Raw genomic sequence first — 17,642 nt, 5'->3', positions numbered from 1 at the left:
CGACGAAGTGACCATGCAAGGAAACAGGGAAAACCCATGATATTGGCCCTGCGCAAACAGAGTGAGTTGGCTGTGAGAATTGTTGGAACTAGGTTCTGATGCATAACAAGATGCGGAGTTCGGCTCAGCTCTGCGCGGTTCAAGGAAGATCGGTTTCGCTAAGCATCGGCATTGGCATCGGCAAAACAGGGAATCAGGAAGAGCTAAAGGGCTAAGGTTCAATCCGCGAGCAAAAGAAAAGATATACATCTTGCTTGAACATTTGGAAGTCCATTCTTCGCTGTGCAGACTGCAATTATTGTGCAAAGCACCGATGGTTTCGCAAAGGCGCCATGGCATGGGTCGTTGAAATCTTCGCCGCCGAATGAAGACACTCTGGCATCATGGAAGCTATTCGCCTTGCTGGCCATTTCATATGAGCGAGTCCGGTTCGCAAACCCGAGTGCTCGGGCCTCGGATAAGGCCGAACGTTATTCGTTGAGCTGGACCCGATCAAATGATCCCGTACATTCCAATATTTACCCGTTTTGAAGCACCTTCTTTCCTCTTCTTCCCTTCTCCTCGGGGTTTCCTTTGATGCGAAGGGCGGAGGACAGAGGGCAAGCTGGAACAAAAACAACCTTGTTAACAACAACCAAGTAAGCCACTACGACTAAATATGCTTACACTATCACATGATTATCAACTTCGGACAATATTTCCCCCGTCTTTCGGCAGGTTGAACCGGATCCACCTGAGAGTATCTAGATAAGATTGTACCGTAGGTACATTTTGCTTCATCATATATATCACAGACCAACTACCTCTCTTCATGACGAGTCATCAGAAGATAACACTCTCACCATGTCCGTTCAGATCGAGGCTGTCCAAGCAGAGCACCATGAATCAGGCTTTGGTATCGGTCATTCCTCTCCTCGACTGTCCTGGCGATTCGCTTCGACCGACCTGAAAGATTGGAAACAAGTCTCATATGAGATCGTAATCACTAGGGAAGGAGGTAAAGAAGAACAGTACAAAGTGGAATCAAGCGGTTCAGTTCTTGTCCCATGGCCCTCTCAACCTCTGTCATCTAGGGAAATTGTCGATGTCAAGGTCAGATCGACCGGGAATGACGGCAAGACCACCAACTGGTCAGAAATCAGGATTGAAGCTGCTTTCTTAGACAGGAAGGAATGGAAAGCGAATTTGATATCTGGACCAGCTCAAGAGGATAAGGATAAACCTAAGAAACCATTCAAACTTAGAAAGAAATTCGATATTTCGGAATTACCCAAGAAAGGAAGGTTGTACGCTACTGCTCACGGATTGTATGAGGTGACGATCAATGGGAAAGTAGTAGGTGATCAAGTTCTAACACCTGGATGGACAAGCTACAAATATCATTTGAACTACCAAACATACGACATTACACCTTTACTCAAACAGGGGGAGAACGAGATCGTAGCGTATGTCGGGGAAGGGTGGTATGCAGGTAGATTGGGTAGACCAGGTACAAGGAATGTATGGGGTGATAGATTAGGTTTTATCGGTCAATTGGAACTAGACAATCAAACTACCTTGGTGACTGATGATAGTTGGGAAAGTCTGATGGAAGGTCCAGTTAAGAATTCAGAGATTTATAATGGAGAGATATACGATACCACCCATTCCGATGCCAACAATCAGACCACCAAGTCGGAGATATTACCTTTCCCAGAAGCTGAGTTGATATCTTCCGATGCACCTCCCGTGAGAAGAGTGAAAGAAGTCAAGCCCATCGAAATTATCACCACTAAGGGTGGAAAAACGATCTTGGATTTCGGTCAGAATTTGGTAGGATGGGTTAGGATCAACGACGACTTGAAAGGCGAAGAGCTGTTCATCAGAACTGCAGAGGTATTAGAACATGGTGAATTGGGTGTACGACCTTTGAGAACCGCTGAACCGAATGATAGGATCGTGTTGGGTGGAAAGACGAAAGGTTGGGAACCGAAGTTTACTTTCCATGGGTTCAGGTGGGTTTGCATGTGCAACTTGGTCATACATTATTCATCACGATTCCTCATCTTAACAAGATCCTTACTACATGTCCAAGGGTCGAACCACGGCTGACTATCTCATACTGTACCACTCAGATACGCTGAAATCAATGGTGTCAAACCAACTCTGGACGATTTCACCGCTATTGTCATTTTTTCAGATATGAGAAGAACAGGTACTTTCCATTCTTCTCATTCTATGATCAACAGACTGCACGAGAATGTAGTATGGGGTATGATGTCCAACTTTGTTTCAGGTGAGTATACTTCAGCATCGCATCGTTCACCCATCGCCCTCACCACATTCCTGCGAGGGACTTCTGTTAAATCCTCTCTTGTTATAACAGTCCCTACCGACTGTCCTCAGCGAGATGAAAGATTAGGTTGGACGGGTGATATACAGGTATTTGCACCTACCGCGAACTACTTATTTGATACATCTGGTAGGTTTTCTCATCAGTTCTCCTCTTTACCCGACATACTGCAAGATAATTAACATGTGATCGTCATAGGTTTCCTAAGCGGATGGTTGAAAGATGTCTACTCCGAACAACAATACTGGAAAGGTGTCCCCCCTACCGTAGTCCCGTTCGTTCCTCCTAACAAATTCAACGACCCTTGGCCCAAACCACATGCGGTCTGGGCAGACGTGGTGGCTATTACACCTTGGGACTTGTATATTTCCGCTGGCGATAGGGGGATCTTGGAAAGTCAATGGGAAAGTATGAAATTATGGTTGGATAAAGGTTTACCAAGGGGTGAAAATGGAATGTATAATCCTTTGGCACCGCAATATGCCGATTGGCTGGATCCTAATGCACCTCGTGAGTTATCCGAAGATCTGTCCTAATCTCACATCACGGCTCTGTCATCCTAAAGCGGCTATAGATATGTATGCTGATACCTTCCGTCGACCAGCGCAATATCCTGCACACGGCCGAACCGATACTCATCTCGTCGCCAATGCCTACCTGGTGCATGTAACCTCGCTCGTCGCTCGGATTGGTAAACTACTAGGTAAACCAGCGAATGAAACGTCAAAATATGAACAAGATGCCAAGAAGTTCAAGAAGCTGTTCCAAGAAGAGTATATCTCGAGTAAAGGTAGATTAGTATCTGATACTCAGACTGCTTATGCTCTCGCATTGAAGTTTGGGTTATTGGAAGATGATCAAGTGGAAAGAGCTAGAGAGAGGTTGGAGTATCTATGTAAATGGAATTTTTTCAAAGGTAAGTCATAAACGAACTTCTATCGTCAATCGTATTATTATTGGTATCATCCTAATCCCGATATATTCTGGAGTGTAAACTGACGTGATATATACTATGTCTCAGTGTCAACTGGTTTCGCCGGTACACCCATCTTACTACCAGTCTTATCTGAGAATGGGCTTTCCCACATCGCCTATAGGATGTTACAAGAGAGAGATAATCCATCGTGGTTATACTCAGTTGGTATGGGAGCTACGACAATTGTGAGTGATCGCTATTGACACTGCATTGACTCCTCATGCAAGCCAAAAACCAATTGCAAACACCTTCAACCTATCTTTGCTTTATATGTGAAAGCTGACACTCCTCCTGTTGCTTCATTAGTGGGAAAGATGGGACTCCGCTTTACCTGACGGATCCATCAACCCAGGTCAGATGACCTCGTTTAACCACTACGCTCTCGGTGCAGTCGCTCAATTCATGCACGAGTCCATTGGTGGTCTATCAGCACTGAAACCAGGATGGAAGAAAGCCTTGATTCGACCTCAACCAGGTGGGACTATCACTTCTGCTTCTACCTCCTTCTCTTCTCCATACGGTACATACGCGGTGGATTGGAAGATTGAGAACAACAAATTGAAAGTATCCATCGAAGTCCCACCAAACGGGTCGGCCAAGGTGGTACTTCCGGGATTGGAAGAGGATGATATAGGTAGTGGTAAGAAAAGTTATGAAGTTGATTGGGTAGGCGACGAGAGATGGCCTCCTAAGGGTATCAGAGGACCGCAGAGCGTCGCGATTCCTGATAATTTCGTACCATAGGTGAACCATTGGAATGAGCATGTATAGAAGGTATAGTAACAGGTATGAAGGTGAATTGAACGACTCTTTTATGTCAAGGAATGAATTAGAGAATATGGACGATATGCGACTTGTGTTCAAATTGTAAAATACTGCCTGTCGCCTTTTGGGGGATTTGACAGAGGAAAAGAGGGCATGAAATATCATTTGAATGACATGACATGTACGGTGTTGATTGCAGTCTCAAAATTTATACCATGTAAGAGTGATCTTGATATGATCGACTTCCTGATATAAGATACATGAAAACATGTTTTTGATGAGTTCGTTACTATGACGAATCTCGGAGGTCATCCCTTTTCCTTTCCCGCACGATCTCTCCCTCGTTACATCTTCTTTTCTTGAGAGATCAAGTCCCTGGAAAGCCTCGATGACTGTTGCACTTTCTCTGTACCCAAGCTTCCCATTAGCCCTTCTCTTCCGGTGTCAACGCGTCTACAACGTCTTCATGTTCCCTCTAGATGGAACATGCTCTATAATGCTTCCGTAGCATCTAATTCACCTAACAACATATTCGAGTCTTTCGATCCCGTTAAGATGATTGGTTCTCTATCGTATCAAAATCTCTAGTCAGCACATGATCTTTGTCTGGTTCTGGTTATCATCGTCATATCATTTCCGATCATCATGAACATCTTAAAAACTCATATCCCTCCCTCTAGCTCTTTGAGATGGAATTCCATCGGTCTCGTCCAAGTACACCTGTCCCAAATCCCACGATAATGGCGTTCACATTTCTTTAATCCCCTACGCTTTGGTTGATATAGGCAAACTCACCTAGGATGGAAATCAACCGCCGTGACCGTTCCCTTATGCCCCGGCAACTTATACGCTATCTTTCCCGTATCTACATCCCAAACGGTTACCGACCTATCTCCACCTCCCACAGCGATTCTAGACCCATTATCATGTTTCGTCCATGCCAACTTGATTAACGAACTTTCAAATCCTGCTGGTGCTCCCGTTAACGATCTATATACTCTCATTGGATCGGATGAGAAGGGTTTGACATCGTATATGATTAATAGCGAGTCCAGGCCATAGGTACCGAGGTAGTCGCCTGAAGGGGATAGGGAGAGGGAACAGATGGTATCTGTATGACCACGGAGGGTGTATAGGATAGAGGAGGAACGGAGGTCCCATACCTGATAACGAAATGTGATTAGCTTATACTTCGTAAGAGAGATTACCGTTATCTGCTCCTCCTATATGAAGACTACTGCAGATGTGAGACAGTATCCAGATCGTCCTCTCTGACGACAAATGTCATTCCGTATGCCATTTCCACCCCTCCTGAAGCTGTCATCTCTCCTGCTCTTTGAGCTCGACACTTGTCCTCCCTAGCCAACTCGCTTGTGTCCCACCTGCTCGTCCGAACATATCTTAGAACCAAAAGTCACTCACCTTGACCTCGTTATCCACCCCACCAACAAAACACTGATTCCCATCTTTACTCCATTCCACAGCCGTCACCGGACAATCCCTCTCATCATCAAATTCAGCCACTGGATTCTGCTTCGAGTCCAACGAGAAATCCCACACTCTAGCTATCCCATCATCTCCACCTGTCAGGACCAGCTCACGTCCACCGGAGATGGTCACTGCGATACTGTTGATGGGGCCGTAGTGGGCGGAGTACTTGGATATTCGGGAGCCGGTTCGGAGGTCGGTGGATATTAAGATACCGTCTGCTGAGCCCTGTAGGCGATCAACAGAGTAGATCAGTATATTCCTTTTGATCAAGTTGAAGAGACGGAAAGAGGGAGATGAGAAGGGAAGCGACAAGTTCGATAGCTAGCAGACTAGAGGAACAAAACTCATGAACTCTGTACTCACCGAATAGATAGTCTCCGAATCTAACGAATATGCAATATCTAAAATAGCGGTCTTGTGTACGTTCGGTATGATACCGTAATTATCATGTGGTGGGTATGTTTTCCATAACGCTGTTTGATAGATAGATCGAAGACACAGATTGTCAGCTTGAGCAACCTTGGCATTGTGGTAAGATACGTCCGAGACGATGATTGGACTCAATATAATTGGTCACTCACATATACTCCTGTCTACTGAGCATGCCGCTAACGTCTGACCTGATGGGTCGAATTTACAAGCTGTGATTTCTCCCTACATAATGATTTGAAGGGATCATTAGCAATGTACTCCATTTTTGTATGTTTTAAGTTTGTCTCCTCTTCAGATGTTGAAGAAAGATCAAAAATCATATCTTCCTTTGCAAGACGTTTATACTTACTCCGTGAGCACCCGTCAACGACACGATGGGAGCTTCCAGCCCACTCGTCCTCTTGACACTCCGTATCAGAGCATTCTTCCTCTGACCTTCACCGCTGGAAGCCACCGTCATGGTCATCGTGTTGTTATCCTCATCTTCCCCGTCGTCCACCCTGGCTCGTTTGATGATCGCTGATCCTGGCCCAGAAGGGGGAGGTGATTTTCTCACTGACATGCTTGATGGCCTAGCTACTGGGTGAAGAGTGGGTGTATGACGTTGACTGTAGGAGTGAGTGATGATGCCATCAGAATGGTTCGACAAAATGTATAGGATAGGAGGATGCCAGGATATCGTTCAAAGCTGAGCAAAACAGGGAGGGATGATACGATGACGTGGCATAATCCCCACTCCATCCATCCGTAGGTTATGGCACCGTTATGGAATTTGATCCCGGTGATCAGCTTATCAACCCTCCCTCCCTCCCTCCTTACCCAAGATACACCATTAGATTCTTATGCATACTTGGGACTACTATTATACTACTCCTCTCATCCTCAGCATCACCCTCATGCATCTCAACACCACCCGAAGAGAACCCCATCAGACATGAGGACTCCCACGCGTTCCTCCTCCAGAGCACTGTCAGTTCGTTCTGGCTTATCGCGTACACCTTCCAAACTACCTCCCGCTTCTCCCACACCTAAGCAACAGCAGAACAACGATATACCGATAGATCCGGCCTTGTTGCAGGAAGAGGATGATATGGAAGACGCCGAGGGTGAACTGGTAGACGAAGAGTTGGAAGTGGACATGATCAATCATAACCATCGAGCTGTGAGTGATCGAATCTGGAACTAGTTATCTCATGTTGGTGAACCAACGCGTCTTACTTTTCATCATTCATTTTCATCCATTCTCGTAGAACGGACATCAACATCAGCATCAATACCATCATCATCATCAACCAGATCCTATAGCTTCTTCATCATCTTCATATCAAGATACCATTGTCTATCAGCCTCCCGTCCAAGCACCAGCCTTTACACCTCGTATAGACATCTTCACATCTTCCAACGGATCCAATACACCTTCACCTCGAAAACGAGCGAGGGTAGCTAGATCTTCTACTTCTTTATCTCAGACATTCTCGACGCCTCAACCCAACGGTGAATTTCATACTCATACTGCATCGGGATCTCGATCGCAACCACGTCCTCGAACAAAGGCGAAACCACATGGGAAAGGCAAAGGCAAACAGCCTGCTGTCTTTAGAGAACCGATATGTTCGTTCTGTGCAGGTACAGATAAGATCAACAAGCTCAGTAGGGCCGAGAGGATGGTATCTTGTACGTTATGCGGTAGATCAGGTCATCCCTCTTGTTTGAATATGGAGGAGGGAGGGTTGATCACAGTGAAGATACAATCATACGATTGGCAGTGCATTGAATGTAAGGTCTGTGAATCATGTAAAGTGAAAGGAGATGATGTGAGTTCATTGTTTCTTTTACCTATCTCTCAATGATATCAGATGTAGCTGACAATGGATTGTATGGGATGATGTAGTCAAGGTTGATGTTTTGTGATACTTGTGATAGAGGGTGGCATAGTTATTGTCTAGTACCGTAAGTTATAGGTTTTTTCAAAGGTAATATTCGCCGAACTGATATAAAGCCTCTCGTATCAACAGTGTATTGGCAAGACCACCCAAAGGTATTTATCTCAAACTTCTCCTCTGATATAGATGCGATGGATGATCCTATACTGACAAAGAGTATTCCTTTGTTTTCCACTTCCAGGCTTATGGCATTGTCCCAGATGCCTATCTGAAGAACCGTCTTTATCTTCTACCTCTTCCCGTTCACACAAGACTCAACTCAATACTACTAGTTCATCTTCTCGGAAAGCGGTTTCTGCTTTGTTGGACACACAGAGCATATCGACGCCAACTGCCAGACATAAGAAAACAATAGCGGTAAATGGGTTAGATGATCTCTCATCACCTGGTCCCTCAAATCATACCCAGAGGATAAAAGTGAAGATACCCAAAGCAAGTGCTTCGGTTTCCGCATCGGAGAAAAGAAGGAAGATCAGAGAGAGGGCCGATGCGGAAGATGAGGAAGGTACACCTATGATAGTTAGATTGAAATTACCCAATAAGAACAATCATCATCGTACGGAAATAGAAGATACATCAAACGAACCTGAAGAAATACTAGAAGAGGAGAAAGTTCCTTATGGTGGTATAATAACGGGTAAAGAAGCCGATACATCCAAGACAGAGATAAATGAAAGGGATAAAGAGGAATTCGAGAGATCTAGGAAATTGGCTGAAAGTAAATTAGGTGGACCACTACCCAATTTAGCTTCTTCATCTATTTTAGATCTCGGATCCAATTTTGGTTCACCAGGACCTTCTACGCCGGGTACACCTGGGGCTAGTCACCGGACGCCTATACAAACTCCTAATGGATTATCAAGACTGAACAGTTCATCCGCATCTGTGTCCCGCCCGTTGAGAGATAGGCTATTACAACAGACTATATCGATGAGTGATCCGTCACCAACATCAGGATATCCATTCCCGCCTTCAACCCCTCCTCATGGTCATCTCCATCATCCACCGAAAGAAGATACAGGTAAACCAGAAAAGATCAATAAAATTAGATTCGGTCAATTCGATATTGATACGTGGTATTCGGCGCCATACCCTGAAGAGTACGTTTACGTACCGGATGGAAGGTTGTGGTTATGCGAGTTCTGCTTGAAGTACATGAAAAGTGGGTTCGTAGCTGGAAGACATAGAGTGAGTCAAAATATTCTACTGTTCTGTCGGTCTGCTCTGAACGGTGTAATGTATAATCGGATGGAGTGAACCGAAACAGTACAGATGTTGATATAGACTTTCGACTTCAACAGCTTAAATGCAAAGTACGACATCCACCTGGAGATGAGATATATAGGGATGGTGCGGTATCGGTATTTGAAGTGGACGGGAGGAAGAACAAGGTGAGTTCAGTCAAACTCCCTTCAAGACATGTACAAACTATGCTAACTAGCGTATCTCTATTCATCACTACCTATCTATCCATTCCATATGATCCCACTTCATCTCCACCTCGCCTCTACATCGACTTGATAAACGCTTCCCTCAATGAACCCATACACATCCTTTCACCCACAGATATACTGCCAAAACCTCTGTCTCCTCGCCAAGATGTTTCTAGACCACAAGACCCTGTACTACGATGTTGAACCGTTCTTATTTTACGTGATGACGGAAGTTGACGACCTCGGAGCGAGATTCGTAGGGTATTTCAGTAAGGAGAAGCGGAGTCTGGATAACAACGTTAGTTGTATCATGACGTTGCCGGTAAGACAGAGGAAAGGCTGGGGTCAGCTTTTGATCGATTTCAGTAAGTGTTATCGCCTTGGCAATCATCAATATGACTTAGCACTCGAGATGTAAAGCTGGAAGGTCATACCTGCGTTTCTCCTTTTTCTCAAACTCGATGTGCTGATTGATCATATCCATCCAGGTTATCTCCTCTCCAAGAAAGAAGGTCGAGTTGGATCACCCGAAAAGCCTCTGTCTGGATTAGGAGCAGTCACATACAAAGGGTATTGGCGATTAGCTATCTTCAGGTATCTGCTTACTGCCAAACCGGATGTAAGTATGGATGGTGAGTAAACTTTCCGTATATAAGAGTTGCACATCTGACGAAGATCCTTCGCTGACCCACATTTATCACACGTACAGAAATATCGCTCGCTACATCTATCACCCTCGAAGATATCTACTCCGTCCTAACCTCGGAAGACATGATCAACGTCTTTGATTCCCGTCCATCCTCCCAGACTCCCATCTCCTCATCTCAAACACCTAAATCACGCAATAACGGCCCCAACAGATCACGGAAGAAACCACCCGCTAATAACGAACAAGACGACAAAGATATCAAAGTACCTTTACCTACGGAGTATTCGATATCGGTCGACAAAGAGTACATTCAAGCGATAGTGAAGAAACATGATGCAAAGGGTTATCTGGTACTTAAACCTGAAAGATTGAAATATCATCCTTTCTTAGTTACTAGAAATCCTACGTTGACAAGTGAAGAAAGGGCGGAAGCTACGTTGAAGATTATTGGACAATCAACAAATACCAATGCCAACCTCAATGGGCATGGACATGAACGAAATGATGATGTCAATGGTACTTCTAAGATGTCAGACCATCCAACGACTGAAGAAGAAATTTTGAAAGGGAAGGATCAAGCTACGCTGAATTTGGTGGCTGAGTTATCACAAAGTCCTGCAAGGTCCCTGAGACGTAAACCTCGCGAATCTCCTTCAGTCTCAGTATCACCCATCAAAAGCCTTAGATCAAGAACTAATCTCCAAGTTGAATCACCGCCGAATACAAGAGAATTAAGGAAACACTCGACTTTACCTGCACCGAGTTCGTTTGATGGATCCCCCAGCAAATCCGACTCGAGTGAGTTACCGGTATTGAAGAAAAGCTCAAGTTTGAATGGTATAAATGGAAATGAGCCGATGAGTTCGAGAAGAAGAAGGATCATTTTGAGTAGTGATACGGAGCATGAAGAGGAACAGGAGGAAGAGGAAGAGGAAGAGGAAGTTGAACAGATCGAATACGATAAGGTGGACCCACGACTTATTGCACCGAAGTCGAATGGTGACGTACCCAAGGAGAAGATGGTGTATGGCGAGGCAGGAAAGAACGATGAGATAGTGAATGGAGATGAGTTCATGGCGGGGGATGAACCAGATGCGGAAGGTGAAGATGAAGATGCGGAAGGAGAGGATGAAGATGCAGAAGGAGAGGATGATGATGAGTATATTGGTTGAACTTACTAGGGTACAGAGGGCGAAGAAGGAGTAAAAAACTTGCAATGATTATGATTAATTATGTACCATGACGAAATCAAGTTTATAAGTGGCTTATAATTGGAATATAGGGGAACCTGTTAGTACTTGTATATGAGAATATGAACGAAATGGATGTTCATTGTATCTAACAATTATCATCGAGTACAACAAATATGGTATTTTGGTACAACTGGTAAATCCTCTGTGTACTGGTATAATCACCCTCTATACCTATCCCCCAAGTATGCCATTTAACCTATAGTCTACCCTCCGATTCCACATCCACCATCCCTCTCATGCACCTCCATACAAGCCCTATCGCAACTCCACTCAGCACATCGAGGACATTTGTACGCCCCGGTATATCCACAGGACGAACAGATCTTTTTTGGTGGAGTGAGGGGCATGGGAGATGTGGTAGTTAGATATGGATTAGGTGGATCGGATGGCTATGTATTACGTCTCATTATCAGTAATAATCTCCATTTTTAGCAATAGTACAGATATGTACACGATATATGAGTGAGATAGTGGGAAGGACGTTGATATTGGTGATAATCTCGTAGATTCATTGATTCACTCACCAACTCATCTAACCAATCTTTCAAACTTTTCTTTCCATACAATATCTTCCTAACGTTTGAAGATTGTTTCTTCTTATTCATCTGAGAGGTGGTATTGGTGTTTGTTCGGGGATCGGAGGGGGGAATGAAAGAGGCAGCTGGTATATCAGTAGGATTAGTTCGCTAATAATCAAACTAGACGATCAGCAGTTGATCAAAACGGTCATATCAAAAGTTAATCTCGGACAGCTCACCTCTAAATCATCCAGTTTCCTAGCTAACCGTCTACTCTGGAAATCCGTCAGGGCATCTTCTCGTCGACTGGACGAAGAAGGGTTGAGATGGGTCGAGATGGAACTGGAGGAAGGTTGAGGTAGGGAATTACGCGAAGCTGAGACGTGAGTAAAGTCCATCAGCTTACATCGAAGTGGAAGGAGTCAGTCACCGGTCAGCTGGACTCACGCTGTTTCCGTATAGCTGGAGGCATCTTCGTTTTGGTGTGTATCTGACGTTGATATGGGTTGAAAGGAGAAGATGAGCAAGGGAAATTTATCTTTTTGTGAGGTTGTTGATAACTTGGGTTGTATAAATGATGACGTCGACATTTATCCTTCACAGTGAATTGTGGTGGCAGTCAGAGAACGTTACTCGAGTATGATGGTTTGTTGTTTTCTTGTTGTTCTGCTTGTGAGTAATAGAATTCGAAGATGCAGGCATGATATCGACAAATTTAAGTTGACATGGTTCTTCTCATCATGCAGGAGCATGATTCACTCTGGTATGCCTTCGAACATTTCGCAGCTTCGATTGAATGACTGATCCCAAGGACGGGAAGAAGAACTGGAAGAAGCATATCGATCTGATGTTCAACAATATTCTATTTTCAGGTGACTTCCATAATGTCAATCTCTTCGTCTCTTCATACAGAGGAACTCATCTCAGAAGCGAAGGCAATCAATTATTCACAGTCGATCTCGGCTAAGTCAATGAAGCTTTTGATGGGGTATATCATGTTAATCCAGGTTAGGCGATGACAATCGAAAACCAGCAGTTGGTTGATATCATCTCAAGCTGGGGCCCTACTCGTTTGAGAGAAAAATCCACAGGGTGCATGAGAAGTGGGCATGGTGCTTTAATCTATTTTATATGATATAGCTTTTCGAAAACCCATGAATATCCTTTGATACCTATTCTCGCGATGTCAATCGCAGAAGGCCAGGCTGACTCGTCATGCTCGATCCCTCTTCTTCCATCATGACCAACATGAGATGAGTATCATATATATGAGAAGTCTTGCCCGTTATATGTCAGTGGTATGACATCGAATCCTTTGAGTTTCGGTTGTCTGAGATCCAATTCTTTGGGAGGCTAGTCCTTTTGCAAATTTGGTAATCAGCTCGAGATTGATAAGGCAAACTAACAATTGTTTAAAAGGGTATAAACACTTTGTTCCCCAACATTTCTTGTCCCGTGTTTTCAAGCTCAACACAATCCACAGGAAAGATCTTGAGGATAATATAATTAATACAACACATCACGCTGCGGGACCTAAAAAGTTGAAGGTGAAAATGACCGTCCAATCATCGCACATGATAATCCAACCTAAACGTTCCACACTAGCAACTTCGAAATACCTTCAACTATCTATAGACCTATTTTTCACGAGATCGGATTCCGATCGAGATTGGGAAACTAGAGAAAGTTGGATGGTTACATATGATCCAGAGAACGGTCACTGTCAATGTAAAACCGACACCGTTTCACAAAGAACAATAGGGCCGACCGTGAAGGAATCAAAGGAATGGAAAGACTGGGAGAACATGGTTAGGAAGAGTGGTAACACTGGAAGAGTCGATCTTTACGCTGGAATCTATGCGGATGCCCTAGAAGGGGTTTTTAAGGCAGATGCGAAGGAGAGATGGGAGAAAGGGGAATAGTGAGCTTTGTACCCTTTCCAGGAAGTCATTTGCTCACATTCTGTATAAGTGGAGCTGCCTGGTACTTGCTTGACCTATATTGAATGCACGTGCAGGATTGGATGATTTTCATGAACTGTTTGGGTCGCAAACGCCTAAACTCAAGAGCGTTGGGCAACCCCAAAGAGAGCGTACCAGAGAGAGTGTCCTAGTAGCCCAGTCGTGTTAGTGTTATTAACGGCTATTTGGCAAACTGTACTCCAAAGAGGTGGTTTAGCTATCACTCTCCCTCCTGGTTGACATCCATACCGTACCGTCTCATTCCACAAAACACACCCTTTTCTCTAACCGTTCATTCAGTGCTCAGCTTCCGATCGCCTCTACCACTCTCACTCTGACGCGTCCTTTGTCCATTCAACGGAATCAGATCCACGTGGGCACAGGGCTTACCGGCTATGAAGCATCGAGTCTGAGCCGGTGCAGAGTAACAAAGTAACAAAGTGAAAACACACACCACAGCAATCTCAATCTCAATCGTCCATCTCTTCCTCTCTCATCCTCTCCCTCTTCGTCTTACCATATTCAGATTCAACCAAACATTCCATACAGAAGACAGATAGGCTACGATGGCATTCCCAAGACCCAAACCTACCACTGTGAGCTGCTTCTACTCCCAGTATACACAAGGGCAAAGTGGCTGACAAACGATCCACCGATCCCATTCAGATGGAGACGTTGGCAATGGTAAATTCTTCGTCTTCGATCATCGATCGGTTGAAGACCCCCAGTATGTAGTACTGACCGTATGACTGATGTGAATAGGAACGTGCCAATCCGCCATTCAATATACGTAAGATGTCAATAGCGATGCATGGCTCAGAGAAAGCTTTGATACTCAAAGAGAAATTCATGGCTGAGGTGGGTCGATCAGCTCAGCATTCTTGTCCAGGCTAAGCCAGACCATCGAACGAGCTGATGCCGTATGAAGTATAGATTGCAAGACATCCTGCATTCAAGTTATCGGATATACACGACCTATCGAAGGATGAACTGAGAGAAAGGACAATGGAGAAATTCGCTTCGATGGTTTATTTCGTGACCAACGAATCGCTGGAGACGTTTCAATTGAGAATGCAGGTGTGTTCAGCGACGTGTCAGCTAGCGTTTTGCGGTAGAAATAAAGTACCATGAATATAAGCTGACTATACCTTGTTGCTCATCGATAGTTGATCGGTATAGCCGATCCATCGTTTTGGACTAGGTTCGGTGTAGCTTATGGACTATTCTTGGGAGCGTTGAGAAGCGGTGCTACGCCTAATCAATTGAGTAAGTGATATCTCCCATTTTCATACTGTATCTTCACTATCTCAAATACACGTCGTCCTTCACTCACTTCCTTCCCGATGGGTTCATGCTGATTATACCCCTGCCCTTTTAGGCTACTGGATCGACCGAGGTGTATTAGGTCTCAACGGTGTAATCGGATGTTTCGCCATGACTGAATTGGCGCACGGTTCGAATGTTGCTGGACTGGAAACTACAGCGACTTTCGATAGAGGTTCAGACGAATTTGTCATCCACACACCTCACTTAGGAGCTACGAAATGGTGGATCGGAGGTGCGGCCAGTACAGCTACCCATGCGGCTGTGTTTGCCCAGATGATTGTCGATGGCAAAAGGCATGGAGTAAAGACTTTTGTGACCCAATTGAGGGATACCAAGTAAGTCTGCTGCCTATTGTATCACCATCATTGATATCAGGTAGCTGACAGAGAGACGTTATAGGACGTTCACCTTGATGCCTGGTGTGACTATTGGGGATATCGGTAAGAAGATGGGTAGAGACGGTATCGGTGAGCTGATCGGACTCGATCTGCCGACAGTTATCCAGCTGACATCACCACCTGATCAGATAACGGTTATATCCAATTCACCTATGTCAGGGTACCAAGAGCACACATGTTAATGAAGCATACTCAAGTGTCCAGAGATGGTGTTGTCACTGAACCCGTAAGCTGACTCCTCATAATTGAGCTTACTCAGCTGACAAGGGAGATAGCCTCTCGCTCAATTGACTTACGGTGCCTTGCTCGGTGGAAGGACATCTATGGTCACTGATTCATCTAATTCGGCTAAGAAGGTGAGCAGCTATGTTTAGACGTTCCGGAAACGCAGCTGATGAGTGTTCTATACAGGCACTCACTGTAGCTGTACGGTATGCGGCAGTACGAAGGCAGTTCGCTACGGGGAAGAACGAGTTGGAGACTCAGTTGCTGGATTACCCAATCCATCAGCGACGATTGATGGTTAGTCAGATTCCGTTGGCTGTGCACATCTCAAGCTGACTTAGATATTACGATATAGCCTTTAGTCGCTCAAGCTATTGCCATTGGATTCACTGGTCTTAGATTGCAAGTGATGTACGAGGATATGACTCAAGCGCTAGATACGATGGAGCCGTCAGATGTGAGCACACTGACGAACGGAGAAAGTATAGTCATGTCAAGCTGATCATCGGAACAGCCTAACCTGAACGATATCCTCGATAAATTGAAGGAAACTCACGCCACTTCGGCTGGATTAAAGGTGAGCTCGATTTCGCGAACCTTCCGTACCACGAGCACAAGCTGACTTGTTGCAGGCATTCTGCACTTGGGCATGCTTGGATACCATTGACAAGTGTCGTCAGTCTTGTGGTGGACATGGATACTCGGCGTGAGTCCGATGTACAATCATAATAGTGAAAGCTGACCTGATTTACAGATACTCTAATTTCCCGTTGATGTATGCGGACTTTGCTGTGCAATGGTGAGTTTTCACGATCATTGTAGAGTAAATTACATATCAGCTGACGCCTTTTTAGCACTTGGGAAGGTGACAATACCATTCTTTCGCTTCAGGCTGGTCGATCGCTCGTCGGTGCATGGGGAGGTGAGCATATTCGTGATCGGAAAGGGAGATGGAGCTTACGAGTTGTCTGCTAGCCGCTGTGAGAGGCAAGAAGCTCGCACCAGGTGTGGCCTACTTGAACGACTCATCCTTACTCTCTGCTAAATCCGACTCATCGCTGTCTTTATCCGATATCCAGAGAGCTTGGAATTGCGTAGCATTCAACGTCATCAAGAAAGCCGCGGAAGAATATGTACGATTACTGAAATCTGGTAAAACCAAAGACGAAGCTATGGAGAAATGTTCTCAATCGAGGTTCATCGCTGCCAAGATACATACTATCGGATACATATTCAGATTGTTCAGGGAAGCGGTAGAGGAGATGAAGGATGACGAAGAGAGCAGGACGTTGAAGACTGTAGCGAAGCTGTATGGGCTATGGCAGATTGAAGAACAGCAGGGATACTTCTTGAAGTGTGAGTGTACCCTCCATATGAGCTTGTGTGAACTGAAATGGATGTGTGAGTCGGTGTTGACTCAATGTAATGGTCCTAGACGGCTATCTCGATGCTCAACAAATGGACAAAGTGCAAGAATCGGTCGACGCGCTGTGTCAAGAAGTGAGAGGCGTCGCTAGTGAGTTGACTTTCATCATCTATCTCGATAGATCGCACAACTAACTGTATTTATTGCACTGTCCAGTTCCATTGATCGACTCCTTTGCGCTTTCGGATCACATCATCAACTCACCTTTGGGTCGATGGGATGGATCAGTGTATGAGTCTTATTTCGCTCAAGTCCAAGCTGCCAACCCTCTACCCAAAGAACATCCATATTTCACTCGATTGATCAAGCCTTTGTTAGAGAGACAAAACGAGGATATGGAAGATCCGGGAAGTGCGATGGGGTTGGATGATGAATTGAAAGAAATTGAGGAGGAGAGGAAGGGGGAGTGATGCACGAGTAACATTGGATCTTGAACTGTGATTCTGTATCTCGTTTCGATTAGTTGTTTTCGTCTAGTAGATTGCCTTAGAATGGGTCTGCATGTATACCTTAT

General features: G+C 44.8%; 6 protein-coding genes across 6 annotated transcripts; 4 read left to right on the top strand and 2 right to left on the bottom strand.

The window, feature by feature from the left end:
• Positions 1–843: 843 nt before the first annotated feature.
• V865_000038 (uncharacterized protein) lies at positions 844–4,052 on the top strand (the record flags this gene model as incomplete). Its single annotated transcript, XM_066223870.1, has 7 exons — positions 844–1,994; positions 2,115–2,275; positions 2,366–2,461; positions 2,531–2,842; positions 2,937–3,248; positions 3,354–3,493; positions 3,615–4,052. 7 exons carry the CDS (start codon positions 844–846, stop codon positions 4,050–4,052), a joined length of 2,610 nt encoding a protein of 869 aa, XP_066079967.1.
• A 512-nt stretch (positions 4,053–4,564) lies between these two features.
• V865_000037 (uncharacterized protein) lies at positions 4,565–6,558 on the bottom strand (the record flags this gene model as incomplete). Its single annotated transcript, XM_066223869.1, has 6 exons — positions 4,565–4,640; positions 4,869–5,236; positions 5,496–5,789; positions 5,928–6,037; positions 6,146–6,218; positions 6,346–6,558. The coding sequence occupies 6 exons, from the start codon at positions 6,556–6,558 to the stop codon at positions 4,565–4,567; spliced, it is 1,134 nt and encodes a 377-aa protein (XP_066079966.1).
• Positions 6,559–6,930: 372 nt separating this feature from the next.
• On the top strand, positions 6,931–11,193 carry V865_000036 (uncharacterized protein; the record flags this gene model as incomplete). The annotated part of the gene is made up of 9 exons (XM_066223868.1): positions 6,931–7,158; positions 7,247–7,810; positions 7,888–7,946; positions 8,012–8,034; positions 8,121–9,127; positions 9,241–9,330; positions 9,506–9,737; positions 9,861–10,004; positions 10,082–11,193. The coding sequence occupies 9 exons, from the start codon at positions 6,931–6,933 to the stop codon at positions 11,191–11,193; spliced, it is 3,459 nt and encodes a 1,152-aa protein (XP_066079965.1).
• A 284-nt stretch (positions 11,194–11,477) lies between these two features.
• V865_000035 (uncharacterized protein) lies at positions 11,478–12,264 on the bottom strand (the record flags this gene model as incomplete). The annotated part of the gene is made up of 4 exons (XM_066223867.1): positions 11,478–11,663; positions 11,799–11,960; positions 12,032–12,168; positions 12,240–12,264. The coding sequence occupies 4 exons, from the start codon at positions 12,262–12,264 to the stop codon at positions 11,478–11,480; spliced, it is 510 nt and encodes a 169-aa protein (XP_066079964.1).
• Positions 12,265–13,345: 1,081 nt separating this feature from the next.
• On the top strand, positions 13,346–13,714 carry V865_000034 (uncharacterized protein; the record flags this gene model as incomplete). Its single annotated transcript, XM_066223866.1, has 1 exon — positions 13,346–13,714. One exon carries the CDS (start codon positions 13,346–13,348, stop codon positions 13,712–13,714), a length of 369 nt encoding a protein of 122 aa, XP_066079963.1.
• A 605-nt stretch (positions 13,715–14,319) lies between these two features.
• Positions 14,320–17,538, top strand: V865_000033 (uncharacterized protein; the record flags this gene model as incomplete). The annotated part of the gene is made up of 18 exons (XM_066223865.1): positions 14,320–14,349; positions 14,420–14,437; positions 14,516–14,611; positions 14,687–14,830; positions 14,920–15,019; positions 15,132–15,414; positions 15,479–15,546; positions 15,606–15,703; positions 15,753–15,833; positions 15,889–15,999; positions 16,058–16,159; positions 16,217–16,279; positions 16,335–16,408; positions 16,457–16,501; positions 16,557–16,624; positions 16,678–17,058; positions 17,138–17,218; positions 17,285–17,538. 18 exons carry the CDS (start codon positions 14,320–14,322, stop codon positions 17,536–17,538), a joined length of 2,097 nt encoding a protein of 698 aa, XP_066079962.1.
• Between the last annotated feature and the right edge of the window lie 104 nt (positions 17,539–17,642).

The sequence above is a fragment of the Kwoniella europaea genome, chromosome 1 (genome assembly GCF_036810445.1).
Source record: "Kwoniella europaea PYCC6329 chromosome 1, complete sequence".
Classification (NCBI taxonomy): domain Eukaryota; kingdom Fungi; phylum Basidiomycota; class Tremellomycetes; order Tremellales; family Cryptococcaceae; genus Kwoniella; species Kwoniella europaea.
The sequence above is the reverse complement of the archived record's forward strand: the minus strand, read 5'-3'. Positions and strand labels throughout refer to the sequence as shown.